General features: G+C 36.5%; 1 protein-coding gene across 1 annotated transcript; it reads left to right on the top strand.

The window, feature by feature from the left end:
- Positions 1–24,330, top strand: LOC121320814 (ankyrin repeat domain-containing protein 10-like). Its single transcript, XM_041259469.1, has 6 exons — positions 1–385; positions 3,664–3,816; positions 4,975–5,066; positions 16,437–16,678; positions 17,057–17,143; positions 23,176–24,330. Exons 1-6 carry the CDS (start codon positions 188–190, stop codon positions 23,574–23,576), a joined length of 1,173 nt encoding a protein of 390 aa, XP_041115403.1. The 5' UTR covers positions 1–187; the 3' UTR covers positions 23,577–24,330.
- Positions 24,331–24,979: the final 649 nt, after the last annotated feature.

Here is a 24,979-nt window from a genome sequence, read left to right as displayed (position 1 = left end):
TTGTGTACTATTTCTTAAGTTTCACTTCTGAGTGTGTGCGAGGTTTGGTTCTTTGTTTGCTTGTCTATCCGCGGCGTGGCGTGCGCCTCAAGTAAAGCATCCGGGGCAGACCTAAACTAAACAACCGCACGCATTTTCCCGCGATTACTCCAGTTTAACCTTACTGACTTGAAGGTATATTGGAAAGATGTCTGTGGGGTATGAATCCGGGTTTTCGAGCGAAGAGGTGTTGAATGTGCGTTACCCTCTGCACAGAGCCTGTAGGGACGGGGATATCGGCGCGCTCTGCTCTCTCCTCCAGCACTCCGCCAGCAAAACGGACCTCGCCACCGAAGATTCCTTCTACGGCTGGACGCCAATACACTGGGCAGCGCATTTCGGAAAGGTACATTTCAACCATTACCAATTAAATAAACTACAAGTACATAATTAGAGAGTGGGTGTCTTTAGATAACAGTAAACGGTTATTTTAGCCGGCTTAGTATAAACCGCCATTATAGAATCACAATTATTAGATTGAATGTAACTGATTTTTTTTTTAATTCTACAGGTAAATACAGATGTGTACGTTATATTTTTTCATAATGGTAATAATAAAGTCAACTTTTTTTTTTTTTTAATTTTCGTTACTGGTAACTAAGCAGTTTACATTTGATACTGTCAGTGTATATATAAAGTTTACTGTACACTCACGTGTGCTACCGTAACTAAATAACAACATAGCGGTAGATTATAACGGTAGCCGGGTAGCTTATCGTACTGATATCTTACCCGTTTAAAGGATACATAGACTTTTCAAAATGGCCAGCTTTGCTGATGTTTAACAAATGTCGTCTATCAACATTTAGGTTTTGAAACATCCCCTAATATTTCTGATCATAAATAAAGCATTTTCAAGCTGAATGTGAACGTATTGGCCACAATGGTGCTGAAGCTAGTGTAAATGTTTTTTATTTTATTGGTAGTAGCGTTTTTTAAAATACATTTAGGTAAGTATGACAATGTAGGTTTCCGAATGCACAGTATAAAAAGAATTGCAGTCTGGAGGCAGAGCCAAGCTTTCTGGCGTGGTTCTGTTTGTATTGGTTACTCAAATCAACCAATGCAGAGAAAGGCGCCAACTCAAATCTTAAACAGGAACAAAGACGAGGAATCAGATTGGCTGTGCCCGGCACCGAACTCGCGTAGTAATTTGATATTCACAACTGAGTAATTGAGTGTAACACACAGTAACAACATTTTCTTAAATTCTTCTGCACTAATTAATGTTACAGGGTTGACTCGAAACGCGACAAACCAACCAACCTGTCTGTCTGTCTGCATTATATAAAGTTACTAATAAACGGACCCAAGAGTAAACCAAATTAGAAATATTTATAAAATTGTCATTTTGTCCTGCTGCAAATGACCTGCTACGGTAATGCAAACCTCACTGTACTTGAGCTTTATAAAAAAAAATATATATATATATATATATATATATATATAATATATATATATATATATATATATATATATATATATATATATATATATATATATATATATATATGTATATACATATGTGGGTAGCTGCATTGGTTTATTAGAGCAGGCAGTTTCAGTACCCGTTCTGCAGGTGCTGCCAGATTTCTAGGGCAACTTTATTTAATTTGAAAACAAGACACACAAAGAAGCATTTCTTCTGCTTGAGTCATAAGTAGAATTATGTTGATGTGCTGGGTAATCTCCTAGATTGTGATTAGTCACAGCTAGAGGAGCAATCAAACATAAATTACGTATTTCAAATTAAATATGTACCCCATTTATTCCTGAAACTTATTTCAAACCATTATTTTTAAATGTATTATGTAATATGGTGGATCCCCCTGTTTATCCTTTCACTGCTCTCTTGTAATTTGTTTACTGATAATTTATTTCATTAAATACTGTACATGTTACACTGTGTTACACTGCCTGTTTCTCGGGGGCTACACGTTAAGATTAACCCAAACAAACCTTGTATGCATTATAAAAGGGGAGCACTAAGGCAAATATGATAATCCACCACTTTAACAAAACCATTGGACAATTTCAACAGCATTAAAGATCAGTCTTACAACGACCTTCACATTTCAGGTTTGTTTCAATAGTATTCATAAATTTATATTGTTTTGGTTCCCTTTATTTCCCTTAAGTTAACTTCTTGTAAAAGACAGACTGTGGTATTATCTGCAAGGATTTGCAAGTTCTAAAAGTGGTTTAGCACCTGCCAAAAGTCATCTTCCTTCCTTTGTTTTTGGCATCTATACAAATCTGTTACTGTTATGCTGATTGATAGTACTACAGTGTGTGGGTTTATGCTTGGATGTGAATCACAAATATATTACAGTACACTATTGAAACCAGCTTTTCAGTGAATTGTAAGTGAGGAAGCCCAGTTGTACAAGACTGAACTGACTGAACTGGCCAAGCTGGCTAGACAGGTGGCATGAGTTAATCATTTCTTGTTGAGCAGAGTGCCAGTTAACGGACAGTGCAGCCAGGATTAAGCATATAGGAATGTTGTGTGGTTAATTTGACGTCTGCCTGGCTCAAGCTGAAGCGTTCATCTGTTTCTTCTCCTGGCTTTTCCCTGTGTGCTAGTCCTCTGTTTATGTGCCATGTTGTATAGATTGGATCACTTGTGCTACTTTGGCAAGTATAATTCATACTGATTGGTGCTGTGCTAGAGGAGGCATTTCATGTACTTGTCTACAGCTGAAGCCAATAATTCATTCTTATAGGATTTTGTGGGGAAGAGTGGTATTAAAGGAAGCTGTCTTTATTTTATCAAGAAGTAGAGTAACAATGCCTTCATACATCCAAGATAATAATGCTATTTTCCATATTGATTTGTGACATTATAGGCTTTACAAAGCGCTTCTGCACAGCTGATATTCTATACTTGGCCCATTCCATAGAAGTGTAAAGTCGCCAGTATCATACTACTGGAAAGCCCTAGACTTTAGAACTTGCGTGTATTAGGATAGAGATTTCAGTTTAAGAGACATACCGTTTTCATAGAACTGCCCAGGTCACACACAGTATCTGTTGGGAAAACAAAAACAGCTAACAAAAAAAATGTTTATCAAAATGTAACTTTTCACCCTTTGTTGCTTTTAACTCTGTTGTTGAAGTCTTGTTAGTTGCTGTCTGCCCATTGTCATTCAAGGGCTCTGTGTCGGGACCCAGTTGTTAAAATGCTGGTCTTCTGTGTTGGCTCATGTTTTCAATGGTGTTGCCTGATGTTTGATTCCCTCCTAATTGTTATTCCAATCAGCTTTTTCAATTGCTCTTGGCAATGCCCTGCAGTTGCTCTGGTAATAAACAGTACTGGTTAATGAATATGTGAATGACTCACAATACAGCGTTGTATACTACAATTTATAGTTTCAACCCAGGAGTCTCACTCTCATTGTGTCAAACTGTTTACTGAACATCTTATCTACTGGTAAATTGCACTTGTAAAAGTACTACTTTTTCTGAATGTAAATAATGATTTTATGTTAAGCTTGTATTGCACAAGAACACCTTGTTTTTCTTTTTCTCTTCTAAAAATATCCAGAAATGATATATTCCCTGATACTCCCCTGTAGCCGAGTGCAGACCTGTTAACCTTGTCCCATGCTCTTTATTTTAAAGATAGAGTGCGTGATCCGCTTGGTGCAGGTGGGGAGTGGAATAAATGCCACAACAACCCGGTTTGCCCAAACACCTGCCCATATCGCTGCTTTCGGTGGCCATCCAGACTGCCTAATGTGGCTGCTACAAGGCGGAGCTGACATTAACCGTCAGGTAAGTGCAGATTTGAAGGGACATGCAGCACATTTAAGATTTGGTTCCCAGCACAATTAACTAGTGGAGTGCTTTGTTAGAGTTTTTATTTAGAAGTAATATCGTACACAGTGCTGTACGATACAGGCTGCTGTCCGAGATACAAGAGGTCAGAGTGGCTACCCCAAACCTTTAGTGTATGAAAAGATGTCTGCATCACATTTGAAATCACAGTGATGAAGGCAGCATGATTAACCATTTGTAGCTATAACCGCTGGTTGCTTTGGGATTTGTTTCTTAGTTTTACTTTACTTTTTCTGTCTCTGGCTGATAGATGGTAAGTGACAATCACTGAGGTTAGTCAATCCAATTAAAAAGGATCAACCTGGCATTGAAGACAGACAAGTTCAATAGATACATAATGGTACTTTTCCAGGCATGCAGTTTAACCCCAGTGCTTAGCCATGGGAAAATTCAAGGATTACTAAAAGAGAAAAGCCTATTTGGCATTTACTCATGGGGATCATGTGCAAGACTAATGATCTCCTGCTACTCTGCACCTGTTAATAATGTAACTGCTGCATATTGCAACACATTCTCAGTACCTGGACCAGATTTTTCTCCCATGTTACTCAGTTTTCTGCCAGATATCCTTGCATACAAAATACTTTTTCATTCAATGTTGGGTATTGCATGCGGTCTCAAGTTTACCATTTTGGGAAGCCAGACTTTTTCATTCTGAATCCGGCTTTCAGTATTGAGCACCCCTAATTTTATATACGGTATGATGGTCACTGGTGATTTTGTGATACAACCATCTGAAATGTCTTGATACTACAAGCAATGATGGTACTTTTCAATTAAATCCACAAAACATCCCTCATGCCATCTGCTGTACACCACACTGTCTAATACTGAATTTGTAAAATGCATATCTGGTAATCGGTCTGCATTTATGTGCTAAGTTCGGGTGACTATGTACTGTACAGAATCCCCTAAAGTAAGCTTTGGTTGGTTCTGAGTGACTTGCGTATTAAAACAATGACCCAGGCGGTCACATAAGGCGTCACGTCCAGGAATCATTCCAGTCTAGGGCAGATATATGTAGAACAGAGTTAATCCACAAAACATCCACTGAGGAGTGACTGGCTGCCTTTTTTTTTTTTGTTTTCTTTGCAGGATTACGTAGGTGAAACACCAATCCATAAGGCAGCTCGGTCTGGGAGCATGGATTGTGTCAATGCTCTTTTATTGCAAGGAGCAAAAGCACAGTAAGTTCATGTACATAAGCTATATGTAGAAATATTGATCCCCATTACTTTTGTTGTTATTAGAAATAATTGTTAACATTATTATTACTATTAGTAGTATTGGTATTATTCTAGACTACATGTACAAATTAATATAAAGTATACTGGTATTTTAATTTTTATGTATAGATATATTTTGTTTGCATGAATCTGTATAGTTTTAAGAAATATTTTTTGTATAGATGTTATGTTTTGTTTAAATTAAGCTATTACTCAGGAAAATGCACATTTCTTCCTTTGTACAAAATAACTGAAAGTGTACAGATTTTCGACCAGAAAATACACAATCAATAAACACTAAATGTAACCTTTTAACTTTTTTTTTTTTGATTTCATGTTTGAAAAAGGTGATCCATAATTCACAACTTGGCATACAGGCTAATTTCACTATAACAAACCCTCCTGGGACCTGGAGAAATGTTTGTTATATCAGGGTGTTCACTGTAATAGGGTGTGGCATTTTGCTGCATCCGAATAATGACAAAACGGCAAATTTCAATTGAACGTCAATATATAGTACTTTTATGAAGATTCTTTTACACTGATCAACATTTAAATGGTATTGTGGCAAGGTACTCATGTCACATGTGTGGGTAACTGCATTGCAAGACAGAGACATGGGAGTTGGAGTTGAAACACAAAACAAAGTAAACACACAGAGGACACATACGGAAGACAGGCAGGCAGCAAGTCTCAAACGAGCGCCCATCTGTAAACAATCATTTGATCAAACATTTCAAATCCAACAAGCACATAAAACTGACCCATTTCCACATATAAATTACACCAACATTAATTTCCCCCTGTGCATGGCAATTGCCCTGCTACAGGTATGATTAAAAGAAAACTGAAGAAATTAAAAAGGAAAGTGTACAATTACATGCTGAATACAGTAATTGCATTTCTTTTCTCTTGAAAAAACTATCCAGTGTAGATTACTTCACGCCTGTTGCCTGGTAGCAGTTTGTGTGAAGATGACGGGCAGGCATGATTGCATTCGTCATGCATGATTCGTACTACAATAGGTAATCTTTGAATTAGCGTTATCTTTGAATTAATCAACCATGGTCTTTGTTTTCACTGAGAGAATAACACACTTGACACTGGAGAAAGTTCAGTGTCAGTCAGTACTGAGATCGTTGCATCCGTGTTGATCCTGTACATGATCGTTCTAATAGGGCTAATTTGCATTGAAAAAATCGGTTCTTGCTGTTGGGATCGTTAAACAGATGTTCGTTATAAGAAGGGTTCATTATAGTGAAGTTAGCCTGAATTTAATTAAATATGTAAATACACAAAAAACAGGAACTCATGAACAAAACACAAATGGGTGAGATCATCTTTTCATCTAAGGTTTAATTAAAGCAATTATAATACAACACACTATTTCAAGGTTTTGTTTGTAAAACCATCTCAGTTAAAACTATATACTGTAAAGCTTCCTTAGTATTAGTTAAAATGGTTTAATTGACATTTCACACATGAATGTACAATACGCATCCAAATATAATTCAGATTTATATCTGTGCCAATAAATGGCATGCTATTTTACTCAACTTGTGTTACTAAAAACTCCTTTCTTAAACTATAGCAAAGGCTTGTTTAATAAACTCATAATAGATCCTCCAGATCACGTATAACATTTATTTAATATGGAAGAAAAAATCAAATGATGAAATGTGCATTTTGTTCAAACTGAAGCTCACATTTTCATGTCCGTTATACCTCTTCTGGACACACCAGTAATACTGCAAGTAAAGTACAGCATGCCAAAGTATTTTATATGATCTAAACATGTTTCCTTTTACAGCTTTAGTCATCTTCCTAACCTAAATGACAAAGGCCATTTAAGTGAAAATTCATGAACTGGTAAATAGCAGTTCACTAAAAAGCCCAAACTTTATTGTTGAAAACCACACCATTAATCCCTTGAAACCAAGATTGTGGGTAAATCATGTTACACAAGGGCAAACATGTTACCAGTCTTTTGTCCTTCGTGCAGAATGTGGGATATTCTGTATGAATGAGAAAAACTCTAACATGACTTTTTTCTTTTTACCTTTTATGTTGAAAGTAGCTATATATAACAATGTAGCATATATCAAATGAACACTTTCGTTTAACTCTTAACGTAGAAAGAATTGTGCTGGAATTAGTTGCTCTGCTACTGATCTTCAGTCAGTTGTGCTGTATGCCAAAGTACTTCAAAGGGATTTTTCTAAAAAATGATTCATACTGAAGCTGAAGGTTACATTAGTTGTTCTTGGATGTTCAGCTGAAATACACAACCAGCCTTGACGAAACAGCATCAACAGACAAGATCTTTTATAATTAAGTTTCAATGCTTGCTGCACAACTTAAGTAGATAAATGTAATCTTAAATCGGCAGAAATGTAATCTTGTCTGAACCTGCTTTTATATTACTTGAAACAAACACCAGCAATAGGTTGTTATCTTCTTTCAGCTAAGAATGCTGGTTTAGAACAGGTTTGTGGGGGCTTACCCTTATGGATGCCCATGTGTACTGATGAGCCTTCTCATTGACATGTGGTCATTCCGTTCACTACATTGACTGGTTAATATTTTGCAACACTTGATCAGCCAAGTGGCAAACCTTCAGTAGCGCATTTATTTAGAGTAGTTTGCAGAAGTATTCATCTCCCTGCCAAGTTTTCACATTTTTCTGCCACCTGAGCGTACTCCACAACGCTTTCAAATTAGACTTTACATCCACAATCTACACAAACTACTCCACATTGATGAAATTAAAAAATGCATATAGAATATAAATAAGTAAGATTTACAGAGAAGAACATATTAATCTCAGTTGCATAAGTATTCAACCCCTTTGCTACTGCATCCTAAATCAGCTTGGGTGCAAATGATTTGTTTGAAAGATCACAAAATTTGTGAAATGGTTTCAGCCTGTGTGTACTTAAAGTGGTTTAAGTTGTACGTAATTTCAATTTCAACATTCAAGCTGCAACTCACATAGTGATCCAACAAAGCAACCATGAAGAACATTGAGCTTTTGAAACAAGTCAGGGATAAAGTGGTAGAGGCACAGAGCAGGAGAAGGGTACAAGAACATTTCAAAGTCGCTGATTATCCCTCTCAGCACAGTGAAGTCCTTCATTAAGAAATGGAAGATGCATCATACCACCCAGACACTACCCAGATCAGGTCGCTCTCCCAAACTTAGGATCAGGGCAAGGAGGAAACTGGTTCAGGATGTCACTCTGAAGCCAACAATGACCTTGAGAGATCTGCAAAGTTCTGTGTCTGAGAAGGGATTCAGTGTTCACACATCAACAGTAAGCCGGTCCCTACACAAGGCTGGCCTGTATGGATGGGTGGCAAGAAATAAGCCATTACTCAAAAAGCCTCATCTTAAAGCACTATGGAGTTTGTGAAAAAGCATGTAGATGATACTGCAGACATCTGGAAAAAAGGTTTTGTGGTCAGACGAGACAAAAATTTTACTTTTCTGTCTAAGTTCAACTGCAATCCCATCTGTCAAGCATAGTGGTGGCAGCTTCATGTTATTGGGATGCTTCTCTTCAGTAGGGACTGGGAAGCTTGTCAGGATAGAGGGGAGAATGGATGGTACAAAATACAGGTGAATCCTTCAGGAAAACTTATTTGAATCAGCCAAAACTCTGAAACTGGGGAGGAAATTCACATTTCAGCAGGACAATGACCTGAAGCTCAAAGTCACACTGAAGTGGTTGAAGAAGAAGAGAATTAATGTTCTTGAGTGGTCCAGTCAAAGTCCTGATCAAAAATGTATGGCAAGACTTGAAGATTGCAGTCCACTGACGATCCCCAACAAACTAGAACCAGAACTGGAGCAATTTTCCTGTGAAGAATGGGCAAAAATTTCACCATCCTACTGTGCAAAGCTAGTAGAGACCAATCCAAAAGACTCATAGCAGTAATTGCTGCAAAGGGTGCTTCTACCAAATACTGACTTAAGGGGATGAATACTTATGCAACCAGTACATTTCATTTTGTACATTTTCTTTGCAGGTTTTGCTGACATTTAATCTCCTCCTCGTATAACAGTGTTCAGTTTAACCACTAAAGCTTTGAATTAAAAAAAAAAAAAAAAAAAAAAAAAAAAGTTTGTTTGAAAAACTGCATATATTTGTAATTCTGCAAAATGTGACAGTATTGGTAGGGGGTGAATACTTCTGCAAACCACTGTATATATATCTCACTAAATTCAAGGTTTTTCAAACATTGAATATCTAACAATAAAACACTATTCAGCTTTGCAGTCTTTTTTCTGCAGTGGGTTAAACACACATGACATGTAGTGTCAGTACTTTAAGGTGTATTGTCCCAATTAGTGTTTTATAGAATGGGACATTGCTGTACCTGAGCATTGTGCTGTTTCTGTAAAATATTGACTTAACAAGGTTGCAAATAGTGGCAAGTGAAGAGTTCAAAGCTGATTCATCCATAACTATTAAATAAATGGTAGGAAATGTATATATATATATATATATATATATATATATATATATATATATATATATATATATATATATTAGTGCCATGAAAAAGTATTTGCCCCCTGTCTCATTTTCTGCATTTCTGAACATTTTTCACATTGAATTTGGTCAGATCTTTTTGTTGGTTGTAGTAGTATATAGAGGGAGTCTGAGAGAAAAAATGACACCAAAGTTTGGTGTGCAAGGTAATCAAACATGCAATCTTCAGGTGTGAAAACCCCCTAATTAACTCAACCCAGTTAAAGGGATAGTTAGGGTCAGCCGTTTGAATACTTTGGCTGACAATCAGGCCTGATTTGGGCCAGCCCTGCCCAATATAAATCTGACGAACTTTGTCCCTTACCATCGCAGTGTAGTTGTCAGCACACAGGTTCTAGAGGCACATCATGCCACGATCAAAAGAAATTCCTGAAGACCTCCGGAAAAAGAGTTGTTGATCCCTGTCCGTTTAGAAAGGGTTACATAGCCATTTCTAAGGCTCTTGGGCTCTACCAAACCACAGTCAGAGCCAAATGGGCCAAATTGAGAAAGTTTGAGACAGTAGTGAATCTTCCCAGGAGTGGATGTCCTGCCAAAATCTCTCCAAGAGCAAGGCGTAAAATCATCCAGGAAATCACAAAGAACCTTAGAACAACATCCAGGGATCTGCAGGCCTCTCTTGCTTCGGCTAAGGTCAGTGTTCATGACTCCACCATCAGAAAGACACTGGGCAAAAATGGGATTCATGACAGAGTAGCAAGGCGGAAACCACTGCTCACTAAGAAGAACTTGTTTGCCAAAAAGCACCTGGATGATCCTCAAGAGTTCTGCAACAATGTTCTATGGACAGATGAGTCAAAAGTAGAACTTTTTGGCCAGCATGGACCCTGTTATGTCTGGCAAAAACCAAACCCTGCCTCATACCAGCGGTAAAGCATGGTGATGGTAGTGTCATGATTTGGGGATGCTTTGCTGCATCAGGACCTGGACGACTTGCCATCATTGAATGAACCATGAATTCTGCTCTGTATCAGAGAATTTTACAGGCGATTGTCAGGCCATCCATCTGTGAGCTGAAGCTGAAGCGCAGCTGGTGTATTCAGGAAGACAATGATCCGAAACACACAAGCAAGTCTAAATCAGAATTGTTGAAGAACAAGAAATTTAAAGTTTTGGAATGGCCTAGTCAAAGTCAAGACTTAAACCCCATTGAGATGTTGTGACAGGACCTGAAACGAGCAGTTTATGCTCGAAAACCCACAAATGTCACTGAGTTGAAGGAGTAGGCCAAAATTCCTCCACAGTGTTGTGAGAGACTGATCAATAACTACAGGTAGCATTTGGTTGTAGTTATTGCTGCTAAAGGTGGCGTAACCAGTTACTGAGTCTAAGGGGGTGATTACTTTTTCATACGGGGGCATTGGGTGTTGCATAACTTTTGTTAATAAATAAATAAATGAAATAAGTATCAAAGTGTTGTGTTATTTGTTCACTCAGGGTCCCTTTTATCTAAGATTAGATTTTGGTTGAAGATCTAATAAGTTTCAGTGCCAAAAAATGCAGAAAATCAGACAGGGCAAATACTTTTTCATGGCTCCACACACACACACACACATATTATTCTATATCAGATATATAAATATATAATATATATATATATATATATATATATATATTTAAAACTGATTTCCCAAAATAATAAATTGCAGTCATTTATTTGGATTGACAGACATAACCTTAAAAGATTAAATACAATGTCAAGGATGTATTTTCTCTGTTGTATTTTGGCTACAGCACAAATAAAGACAGCTTATCTTTTGAGCAACCAGTGACATGTCTTGCATGGTAAGAGTTAAAGGAATAAAAAAAAAAGATCTAGGCACTTTTACTGCTTTACTGCACTGAATCATCGCTTTACATTTATACATGGGGTGTCTTAAGTATTCTCAGAATGTATGCATTATACTGCAAATTGAAACTTTGCTGGGACAATAATGTTTATCAGCTAAATATTGTTACCAGCATATTCCATTTACAAATTGTGCAAACTTCACTACAAACCCATCAACGTTTTTGGAAGTTCATTACTTTCTCGCTATGGTGTCTACAAGATGGATGTTATGGATGTCAAGATTGGACACAAAGTATGAATCATCCCATGCTTAGTTCAAACTTTGTGTTTTTATTATATCCTTTTTATGTTGGGGGGGGGGGGGTTGTTGGTGAGCCTTGGGACACTGAAAACATACCACATCAGTCGACATTGAGATGTCTCGGAAGACGATAAGTTGCTCTGCAGACGGGAAACATTTTAAACATGCCTTGATGACAGCATTCTATCCTCTGTCTATTCAGAATGTGAAAATTCAGACATCTATCTTTGATATTGTGCTGCTCAAGATTTGAACATCTTCATGTGAACCCACTGTGCACAATTCCTCAAGGTGGATATGAATAGCTTGCCAGTACCACATGCATGCATGATTTGCCTCATCACACCGATCTGATCCCATCCCAGCAGCCTTCGTATTGTGTGCTGGTCTTGCAAGTCATTCTGGACGCTGCTTTTCCTTGATGCTTGTTCCAGCACATCTGAACTGTTGAAAGCGCTTCTGTAAATTTGGTTTTACTCATGCAGTTAGCCCTTAAACAACTGTCCTGCTCTGGAAAATGTTGGTTGCTGGTTCACCAGCTTTTGTCAAGAATTCTTTGACAGTTCTGTGGTTCATTACATAATATTTGTAGTCTTGGACGACAGCACAGTTGCCTGCCTGCCTTGGCTGATGTCAATATTATTGTATTAGCAAAGCTTCATTTGCCCAAAATGCATGTGTTCTGAGATGTATCCAAACAAATCTTTAAACTCACCCTATTGTTTTTTTTTTCTTTCTCCCACCCTGTACCCCCAATTTGACATTCAAGGTTCAAAGATGTGTCCTGTGGTACTGTGTTTGCAATTAAAGTAATTGGTTATAATGGATTGTTTTTATCTTTATAATCCATCAACACTTTCTTAAAGCACTGTATCCTTTCTGCTATAAAGGTTTTTTATTAGTATATTTATAGGGGTTCTGGTCAGTAGTGAGTGACTGGACTAGATTTATTGTAGAATATTAACATAAAGTGGTGCTTGATTGTCTATTTATAACACTGCATATAGCAAATGTATTTTATATGAATGTTACTGCAGTATTAACCCTTGCTTTAGTTGTTTTTAAGTCACCATTTTCCCATATGAAAGTGACGTAAACACTGCAGAAAGTTCTAAACTGTAAAAACTACACGTGTCAATGTTTTACAGCTACTTAATTCGAATTGACTTGATTTTTTCAAGTAATCCTAGAAAGGGGGAGCATTCCAAATAGAAACTGCTGAAACTGCCACAGGTGCTTCTCCGAAAACGTTACAGTTGTGGCATTGAGTGTTCAGTATCGCTTCCTTTCTGCACACAAGGCATACTGTTGAGGTATTTGTTGCGGTGATTGGTTTTAATGCTAAGCTAGGAATACAGTTATAGAGTCTTTATGTTTTAGATCTGCATGCTTTGCTTACCCTAATGTACAGTATATTTTGTAAACTAACAATAGCAATTTTGAGATCAGATTTTTAACAGAAATAGTAACAGTATCGTTCAGAACTATCTAAGCATGGCTTTAACAGAGCGTATTTCTGAAGGTGATATGTTAGCTGGGTAGGAAGCTCGGTGCATTTAAAAGAAATTCTAATCCTTATTGTATGGCCCAACAATTAAATGTTTCTAATTTCCTAGTCATTCATTTGGGCATTAGTGTTCCTCATCAAATTGAGAATCCTTACATATGTGTACGAACAGTGTATTTTTAAAAATGTGTTGTGCTATGGATGAATCCTTAACTGTCGGCTTAATTAAAGACACTGATTTTGGACTACCTTAAGGTAGTAACTACTCTTGAAAATCAATTGACATTTCTCAATAGACTAAGTACAAAGGCCCTATTCTTAAATAAATGTTAATGAATTGGCAAGAGTCTCAGTCAACCACACTAACTTCAGAACAATCCTTTGTCTTGTTAGCCAAACAGCACTAGTTGCTGCAATGATGTTTTTTTTACTAATACATTTCAGATGCTACAATTAGTTGTGCGTTGGGTTTTGAACAAGAAGCCCTGCCCTTCAATAGTATTTGTATTTATATTGCACATCTTTAACCTGTAGATTTAAACAGTCTCATGCCAAGTGTACTTGTGACTGGCACTTCCCACCCCAGTGTAGAGTATATTTATTGTGTTTTTTCATATTGTATTGCTGGTTTCTTTTTAATGTTCATATTTATATGCCTGAATTGGAAACATTTAATTTTTGAGTGATATGTTTATTAATATTACCTGCCTATAAAAATAAGTATTATTGACTGAATCCATATATATATATATATTACCACAAATTGTTGTATTTCATTATAATGAGGACATTTTGTATAATAATCGTCAATTTATGAATAAGCAAACTGCCTTCTCTGATTAGGAATAGCTACTTGATTTGTTTTATACTATATATGTATATAATTCTATGGGCACTCTGTGTCGATATAGTCATCATTATGTTGTCTGTCCGTTGCCCGTTACAAGCTAAATGTTATCGTTAAAAAACAAAATTCCCTGAACTGCAGTAAACTGATTAAGTGTTTAAAAAAGACATTGTGCAAAATTCACATAAATGTGATCTAGTGAAGTGCTACACATGTAGTAAGCAATGCATGATAATACAAGCCATTAAAATAATTTATTTTTTATTCATCTTTAACCTGATCAAGTTCAACAAATTAAATAAACTGGCTGTTAATCAGTAATATATTCAGTAGGAGAACATTTTGAGAGAATTTTTTCCACAAAAATACCAATTTGCATCACTAACATTATCTTTTCTATTTTCCTGTATTTCCTTTTTCTGGTATGCATCTCTGACCCCAATATAATGATCTGAAGTTAATGTCCACCCTCCCTCTTGTAGTTCTTGTCCTAGTATTTATTGGCGTTGACACCACGCACAAATGATAAGATAATGCATTAAAATATATTGGTTGTGTTGGTTGCTCACTTAGTTTCTTTATTAAAAGCCTAAATAAAATAATGAAATTTTAGCACAATGTAGTGGGTGACATTGTAAAGAACAATTTCTATTCTGAGAAAGTGGTTTGCTTATCAATAAATTCACCTCGGTACACTCTTGCTACTGCAATGGGAAGTGGTTAGTTCAAAGTATGGTGTGTTACATTCTATATGTTTCTGAAACCTGTTTGTCCAAAAGGGGGCTAAATTTCCAAACGTGATAAAGCACTTTAATGACTGTGTGTAAATGAGAGAAATTGTCTTTTCTGGTTTAAAGATTAGCTTTTTGTAAAGTTAATTGGCACAGTTTCTGGAGTGCTTGCCCAACTACATTGACAAAAAGTATTACAAGTTCTAGTAACTAGAAAAAGTTCTAATAACATTCTGCAAAAAAGAAACCAAGCACCAGGGCCATTTTCCCATGTTTAAAGAGAGAGACCACCGTATTTGTTAAAGTCATAAATGATAAATAAAGCTTTATGAAGAGGTGTATCCAAATGGACCCCAGAGCAGAAGGTATTGGAATCCAGCCAGAAGACGAAGGAAACTTCTCAGAAGAAGCATGGCCGTCGTTGATGCTCATTGATTTAACATTACGTTTTAGACCACACAACTTGTTTGACGTTGATTTATCTTGTTCCATCTATAAGGGGCTATTATGACCCTGCTTTGGTTTAATCACTTAAAAACTCGTTAGTCTTTGTATTGGTAGCTAATCTACCTTTTTAAAGTTGTTTTAGGTACTACACAAAATCTAGGGGATGCTACAACTGCAATTGAGGAATGTTTAATACTCTTTGATTTGAGCCTTTTGGAAGATCGGTAGTCTTCAAGATCAAGACTCTTTCCAGCTGATTCTGCAGATATTGGACATTCTTTCATCAACACGTGGGTTCTAAACAAAATGCTGTGAGATTTCCGTCCATCAAAGATGCAAAGTCCAGTCCAGTCCATTGAATGTGATTCCAACCCAAACTACCCATTTTGTATACATTTATCTCCATACTTGGAAACACCTTTTCTAATATAACAAATAGTTTGCATGTTTCATAACTTAAGAGTATCATGATCCAATTGACTGGGTCCAGCCTGCATGGTGCAAGGCCCATTCCTTTCTTTGGTAGTGGTTGCATGCTTCTACTGAAGTCTTCACAAAATGACAGGCTAGGATAACAACCATCACCAGATATACATTCCTGTATTCAATTTCATAATTTTTTTGTTGGTAATATTGGAGCAACTGATCTTCAATGCATTTCCATTATTGGTGGTGTCTGGATCACACATCTCAAAGACTGGAAGATCTCATGAAGAGAAAACTACTGTATTATGAATACCTCACAAGAAGATGTAGTACTGTGGTGCTTTTGCTGTGGTACATGGATATCCTTATACCTTTGTCAGCCTTGATTGACTGGATATTTGTTATACTATTTACCAAAAGGGGGGGAAAATGATGGGATCTTGGACACAGGTTTCAGGCATTTTTATTGGTAATTGTCATTGCATATTTGGTGACTGAATCCCAATGCAATTGTCATTCTCATTGCAATGCAAGATATATATTTTTTTTTAAGTAAGTTGATTCTGTAAAGAGTACGTTTCAAATAGTTTTAAAATTTATTATAAAAAAATCCTCATATCACCTTCAGAGTTCATTTCAGTGGTAGGAAGAAAGATTGATCTTTTATATTGAATGTAAACAGCACTAGAAAACTGAGGGTAATTCAGCCTTTTTTATTATGCAGCTTGAGGAATGCTAGTGGCCTGACTGCAGCAGATCTTGCACATGCCCAGGGATTCCAGGAATGTGCACAACTACTGTCAAACGTGCAGAATCAGCTCAATCAGCTGAACGGTTTCTATACCAATGGGGCGTTGAGTGGCGTTCACCAGAGCACTGACTCGAGGGTCCACTTCAATGGTAGACCCAGAAAGCGATCACTTGAATACCTGGAGTCTGATCTAGTGAAGAAAGCTAGAACTGAAGGTATGTGTCTGGATTGTGAAGACCATGGCAGTGATTTTATCAAAGTTTTCACTATTTATATAAATTACTCTTTTTTTTTCAGAAACTTATCAATTAATGAAACAAACAACCTCACTGAACTGAAAATGTGGGGCATACGCTTCCAAATGTGTCATGTTCTGGGGGTCCTAGTAAATGGTGTGCTAACCATGAAAAGTGGCTTGCTGCAACGTAATTATGGGGAGCATTACTTTTAAGCCGTTGCCAGTTCCACATTTTTAATATCAGTTCTGTTAAATGGCTTTCAGTAACTACATTGAAGAGAATGAGAAATTGAGCCAAAAAAGAAAAACAAGGAAACTTTTATATGGCAATTGCGATGTTTGTTTCTGTACGCAGGTCTGGACTTGCCCATGAAGATGTATAGAGGGGCCGAGGAAGAGCTGGAAATCATGCATACCGAATCCGAGCCTCCAGTCATTTCAGGTGGGAAGAGACACTTTCCGTTTGGCAGCAGCAGCACTGAAATTAGAGAAGACCACACAGCTGTGGGGAATGGTTCTCCAGGACCAAAAGAAATTGAAATTTTCACGGCCCCTGCAATGCAGATCCCTTGCCGGTGCATAAATAAATATGCATATTTCTAACTACAAAATCCAAATTCATAAAAATGTAGCTTAAATATTAGCTTGTAGATAGTTATATCTGCTGTCCCGCTGCTTTGTTTTCAAAGGCAGCTGAGCGAGTTACAATCGCATTTGGTTTGTCTTTTGCATGAGTAATTTGGGGCTTTTTGTTCATAATATGTTGCTCTGCATTAACTGTCCACTGTTGATGTGCTGTAAACTCTGACTGTCTAGTTCCTGGCCCAGTTCCCTGTATGGGTGCTATAGTAAGGACTTTGAGTCTCTTTTTTATTGTCTTCTGAAGGAATTTTTCTTATGGTTCTTCCGTTTCCAACAGGCCAATTCTGAGGTGTCAGATTTGGTTTAACAGTGACCCCATTTCTACAGGGATCAACAGTTCGGTAACAGTTTCCTCTCCCTACTCATGATGCAAAGGGAATCAGTATAGGCTGGTGGCTATAGTTGAGGACAGGTAGCAAAGAGAGTGTAGCTAAAAAAAAATTCCAATTTAGCCATTTACTGGGGTCTTGAGCCAGTTGTGCTCTTTATTTGTTCCACCCAACTGGGTGAAACTGGACCACTCTGAAAGCGAGATCTTGCATCTCTTGGCCTGGGTATATGATTATTTCTAAGGGAGACTGTAATTGTTAATGTTTTGCTAATCTCTTATGTCAGTTCTTCCAATACATGTCAGTTTGTGAATGTAAGAAATACATTTAGTGTAATTTGCAGCTAAATTTAGTTGGGTTTTAGAATGGTGCTAATTCGATTGGTTTTGGTTTTTTGCAGTCAAATTTGTGCCTTTTTATAACATTAGGTCAGTCGTACCTTTTAACGTTGTTGATAAGATGTACCTGTTTTTATATATAATTTAAAAATATATATACCTTATTGTTGCACACAACTGTATTGCATATAAAGCTTGTATATTTCTGGGTGTTGTGTTCTTAAGGGGAAATAAGCTTTTGTCAAGTGATTGAAAGAATAAAATTTGAAAGGAATGCCTAATAAAACATTTTCTCAAGTCACATGTAGTAATATAACAACATATGTAATTGAATTGTACCGAGTCACTTATTTAACAAATAATAAGTAACCTATCACTATTGAATCTGTATTGTATGTTGGTTTGTTAGTACTAAAGTCATAACATTTTAATGGACATGGTGATGCACAGTCAAGTGATGTACCAGGCATTGCCCCTCCTGTTTCAAAGACATCGATCCTGATCTTACTGGAGTCATAAATTGGTAGTGAGACATGAGGACAGGAATTCCATTTAGATTACTGTTGAGACAATTGTGTCCATTTATCAGGTGAGTTCAGTAGTGAATGACAACGACAGCTGTGGACAAAAGTTTAGCATCACCATCGAATTTTAGGATTGAGACATCAAGAAAAAACTATGTGAACATAATTTAGATACTTTATCATGTAATCAAAGAAACTACACAATGACATCACAAAACCAGAAGCCATAATGTTACAGTGTTTCATGTTATCACATTTAGTTTTTGTCAGTTTTTCGTTAAGTGTATGGTAAGCTACAAAGTGGTATGCAATTCAGTATGTTAACATAACATTATTCAGCAGGTTTCATTTGACTTTATGAAGCAAAATGAGTTAATTCTATAGGTTTGATGCAAAACATTCGGCCATAGCTGTATACACTGAAAGGAAATTATTTCTTTATGTGTATTAAAGCAGGAACTCCTGCCTTTACTTATCTTGCTTTGCATGCATACAAACAGTAGTTTACAGAATAAATTGTAAGAAATACCTTCACTAGAAGCCAATATATATGGAATACGTGCTTCTGTTCTTAGATATTTTTAATAAATGTAGAACTCATTAAGTAGCAGACTCTAGGTTGTAAGTGAATTCTTACCTGCTTTTAGCCATTCATTGAAACATGTATTGTGTTAAACTCGTATTTAAAGATAACCATTCCCAGGAATACTGAATCTATTTATATGGAGCATGGATACAAAATGATATGGACCACACCTGTATCTGGGAAGCCTTTAGAACAAGTTACATTTAAGGAAATGAATGCAAGTATTGTATGGAAACTACACTACACAATAAATGGCAGTGAAAAGGAGCAGGAGTAAATTGGAGTTGTACTAACATAATGTCTGACAATAATAGGGAATGCATACCTAGAGAAGTGGAGATTAATTACACTGTCACTAGTATAGTGCTACAGTTTGACCACATTTGGAATGCTGTTGAGTTCTGGTCACTGAACTGTATACCACACTTTGAGCACCACTAGGTTAATCCAATTGATTTTTGAGGGAAGTAATTTACATTTTATTTAATTTGTATCTTCATTAAAAGTCTATGCAATGGATTGTAACCCTTTTGGGATCCACTCTGTAGTTTTCAATGGCCAACACTGATTTATCAGGTGAATTTAAACACTGGGCTCATTTAAGATAAAGATATTTTTGTCATCGGCTTGTGTGATTAATTGACCAAACAAGCTTATCTCATTCTGAAAATAGTTTGAGCTACACATTCATTTTTAAAAGAAACTAAAAGTGCATTGGGGGTGGCAGGTGGAATAATACTCTGCTTTGTACCTCTTCATAGAAGTTTGAGTAAGTCTACTAAACGATTCACTAGATGTGCTGTTGTCAATAACACTGCAAGTGTGGCTGCATATTTTCTCACACTGGTTGAGTACTTTGGTAAAGTAATACACCACCACTCTGTGATTTGATCTTCTCAAGTGGGGTCACCATACCTACAGGAAGTATAATAATTACTTATACTTACAATTCAGATGTTTTTCTTAACAAAATGTATTTACATTCTACAGTGTAGAATTTGTGGTGCTTCATAAACTAAGATCAAGCTAGCAGCAGGTGTGTGTGTGTGTGTGTGTGTGTGTGTGTGTGTGTGTGTGTGTGTGTACGCCTACTCTTCAAATTATTTGGATCTTTTCCCACCGTTTTTTATGCTATAAATTATCAGCAAATAGCATTAAACAAAAAATACTAACACGATGGTCCTGCAAAACCCGTGAATGTTGCCATTTGTTTCCACTCAGAGTGAAAACAGGAAGTGAGCAGTACAAATTAAAGCGGTTAGTATACGTCAAATAAAGGTGAATACTGACAGACCTGCAGAAATGCAGTGGTCAAATTATAAGCAACTAGCAGAGCACTATCCCAAACAATTTCACGAAAGCGGGGTGAGCAGCTTTAAAGAGATACACACTTTTCAAATTAACCGAAGCCTTTTGAGCAGAAAACACCGTTGCATACCCTTGGTAATGCAAAACTTAAAGAGAGGACGGTTTAGTTTTGGAGAAGCGCACAAAACCCCGATTTGCAGCTCTTGCGGCACTTAATACAACAGTGCCTATCAACAGTGTAAATGCAGAACGCTAATCTTAAAAATGACGTGCTCAGACATGGCAGAACGTTTAATGTACATCAATACCAAAGCCACATTTGTGTTTAAATAGACGAGTTTAAATAGAGAGGATATTCTCAGCATTTCTTTTTTTAAATTAAGTCTATGTTCAATTTTTTTTTTTTTTTTTTTTTTTTAACCATTTTCTTACTAGGGTTATTTATTTATTTAGAAGTGAGTAGTTTTTCGAGATTTACGATTATAGTGTATTTACAGTATAATCGTAAATCTCGAAAAACTACTCACTTCTAAATCTTTTGTAGTCATTTTTGTATTACTTTAGTATAAATACATGCTAATTTGGATTCATATGTTGTTTTTTTCTGACTTTATGTGAAAAGACACACATGTGAAAAGACACACATTTGCCCGTTTTCCCATTGGAAATAGTGATATTTTTTGTGGGGAATAATAACCATTTTCTATACTTTTGAGGCATAAGCAATTAGGAAATAACAGTTACTACCCAGGAACAAAAATTGTGTTACACAGTGTAATCTCAATATGCTTCCATTTTCAAATGTGTTATCGGTTGTATCGCACCATCTAGTGTTTGTTCCGTGGTCTGCAGTTAGCACTTTGGTGCGCAGGTTCATTCCTGTTTTACACTGGCTATGGATATTAATTTTACCATATAAATATAGACGGTTTACAGTATCGTTTTCAAAATGGTTTGCTGTCCTTTAGTTAGCAACAGGAGCTAGGCTAGCAAACTGCATACTTGCTGTTAATGTATGCAAAAAAAATAATAGATTTTATTGAACTACTACAGGTTTTGTATTGGATAATGCACAATATTGCCTATTAAAATATCTAAAAAAAAATTCAGTGCTATGAAGGTTATATTAAGTTTAGATAATTTTGTGCAGAGTTTGTAAAATAAATGTTGGTCCTGTACATACAACACATAATAAAAATTATAACTAGTCAAACATATTGTGCTTTTCCCCATCCAAAATGAAGATTGGCACGTGATATTTTTTGGAAACACCTTTCTATACTGTACTATTTCATATTTAAGAACATAAGAAAGTTTACAAACGAGAGGAGGCCATTCGGCCCATCTTGCTCGTTTGGTTGTTAGTAGCTTATTGATCCCAAAATCTCATCAAGCAGCTTCTTGAAGGATCCCAGGGTGTCGGCTTCAACAACATTACTGGGGAGTTGATTCCAGACCCTCACAATTCTCTGTGTAAAAAAGTTTCAGACTTTGACTAATTCATATTTTTCTTAGTTGTGTTAATGCCATTTACTACTAAATGCAGTGTATGTACACATTTTAATTAAATTTCAACAGATCCTTTCAAACAAAAGGGATTCGATCAAAGCTATATTCATTGCTTTATATCTGTATGTTTAAGAATGCTTGGCCAGAAATCAAATGATACATTTTAGCACTGAAACATTGGAATTGCCAGGCAATTCAGAAATCGAGAACAAGCATCTTTTCAGCTCTTTGACCACTTGGTGTAATGCAATAGTTCCTGTTGTCTGCTCATTTTAGTGCAGTTTTCCCTGCAGCTTTTTAAAAGACTTGTCCATAGTCTAAATATATAAAAATGAGAACAGATGCTTATCCTTTGCCAAATGCTTTTGAAAACAGGCCAAAGCCCATAATGAAATGTAATTGAAATTTGAGGTTAGGTTGCTATTGAATGGCTCAGTTTAGAATGTACAGATATCAGTTTAACCAAACGATTACCTTTGATGGAACATAGAGTTCATCTCTTAAATGAAGTTGTGCAATACACGCTTTAAACTGAGAGATACTGCCAGTTATTAGGTGATGTAAGGAAAAAACTTTTTTTTTTTTTTTTGAGGCTTGGATGAAGGGACATTCATTCTAAAATAATATCCTTTCAGATCAGGAAGATGTCAAGGCTTTAGAAATCTACATGTCTAGCTGTACTTACCTGAAGGTAAATGCTTCAGACGCTTAACATACATTTTACATGTGGATTGCAAACATTTTGATCCTAAAAGAATAATTATCCAGTTTTTCTACATGCACTGACATTCCTGAGAGTGCAAACTATAATTTTTTTCACGTTCAGGGTATTCTTTAGCAACTTCCTGAACATATTTTAAATTATGCAGAAATGCAACAATAAGTATACAAGTCCTAATATAAACAAAGGAGGAGTTAATTGACATTTTTCATAAGCAGCTGATCATTACCTATATTTTGAACCGTTACTGAAAGGGAAAAATAAAATAGCCTTGACTTTTCATGGATTGGATGGACTTGTCTATTATTCACACCTTCTTAAGTCTATGAAGATGTGGGAAAGGCCTGAAGATGTATACGTTTTTAGTGTTCACTTTGATCTTTTGTTAACTCCAGAATATATGTTGTATTTGTGGTATTTAAGCATTTGCAGTTATTTTTATATTGGTTCCAGTAGAAACAGCTATCAGGTGGGTGTTTGTGAATGTCATTTATAAACCTCTTATTTTAAATGGCAGGTGCACCTTTAGCAGCAGATGTGAGCCACAATGGCTTGCCAGGACGGGTGATGGGAAATGGATTTGCGACAAACGGACACGTCCCTCAACCACAGCTCAATGGAATGGAAGCTGAGCCAGCTGAGAGTGGCTCTCAAGCCCCTGATATGTGTGGATCGCTGCACCTTGGTGGAAGCCCCAGTAGCTGTGTGTCACACAGGCCTTCCTGGGCACCAGCCAACCCTTATGAATGTGGAGATCCAGGAGACACACTGCAGTATGGACATTACCATGGGTTTGGAGATACTGCAGAGAGCATTCCAGAAGCCAGCAGCATGGCTGAACACTCCAGTTCAGTTAAAGTAGAACAGCGTTATGACAAAGCTGTCTACAGCGCCATGCACCTCTTTCACGGTTCCTAAAAGTGAGGTTTCCTAAGTCAAGCTCTTGCACGGATTACTTTGTGATCCTCTAATCTAACAGTTACACTTTACATGAGCAATGCTTTCACTGGCTGGTTCCTTATGTTAATGGAAAAAGTAACAAAAGGCAGCGAACCATGCTTCATAAGGGAAGCATTTTTACATTAGTGCTTTGTTTACTTTCAGAAGTAGATTGTTTTTTTAGATGAAAGGCAAGATACTGGCAGTAAAGGTTGTTTCATTTTTCTTCAGTTAATTATAAAAGGAGAAACCTGCCAATTTCCATGTTTTGCATTTTTTTTTTTGTTTTGGTTTTTTTGCATTGCATTAAAAACAACAAGTTGTAATTACTTAGTTTAAAATGGTAGATATGTAAAGTCAAAATCCATTATATGGGTCAAGTCAATGTTTTGATGTAAATGATTTTTTATTGTAAACTAAAAGCTAGATTTGGACATTTTCTAGCGTATGAAAGTTTGAGAGTTTGCTAACAAATTCAGTCCAAGTTTTGAATGAATGTGTTTTGTGTCAATATTGGCCAAAATGACTACGGTATGTGATCACAAGGTTTTCTTTCTAAAGTTTAGAGGCTTCTTGAATTTGCTCAAGCTACGATGATTGTTAAACTGAAAACATATTCAAGCTGCCACCATAGGCTGTAGCACTTATACAGCCTGGGTTTGATCTGTTATTATTTTTGTAGTTTGTGTAACTGCTTTCATTGCTTGCAAATAAAAACAGTATTCAGACTTAACTTGTTTTGTGGGGTTTACAGTTATTTTTGCAATACAGCTATTGTCTAAATAGGTTTTCCTTTTTTTACCATCTCTTCATGACAGACTAACTATTGGTTTTAATTTTATAGTAGCTTTAATACTTCTCCATTTAAAATGCAAGTATAAAACTTATTCTGAACCCGCTTTTTTGGCAATGGTTCTACGCAACTAACAGCACTGGTCTCTTTCAAAGTTAACCAAAATATGTATAAACCAATTATCTATAGTACTGTGCAAATGCAGGCCTCATCGAAACCCATCCCTTTCAACAGTGATAGGCAACAATATTCTACAGCAGGGATGGAAACTATTCTACAGCAGGGATGGAAACTCTATTCGACAGCAGGGATGGAAACACTATTCTACAGCAGGGATGGAAACTATTCTACAGCAGGGATGGAAACTCTATTCTACAGCAGGGATGGAAACTCTATTCTACAGCAGGGATGGAAACTATTCTACAGCAGGGATGGAAACTCTATTTTACAGCAGGGATGGAAACTCTATTGTACAGCAGGGATGGAAACTCTATTGTACAGCAGGGATGGAAACTCTATTCTACAGCAGGGATGGAAACACTATTCTACAGCAGGGACGATGATAAGTCTCCTATTGCATAGCAGTTTA

This window comes from Polyodon spathula, chromosome 9, assembly GCF_017654505.1.
Source record: "Polyodon spathula isolate WHYD16114869_AA chromosome 9, ASM1765450v1, whole genome shotgun sequence".
NCBI lineage: Eukaryota > Metazoa > Chordata > Actinopteri > Acipenseriformes > Polyodontidae > Polyodon > Polyodon spathula.
This window is presented reverse-complemented; position numbering and strand designations above follow the sequence as displayed.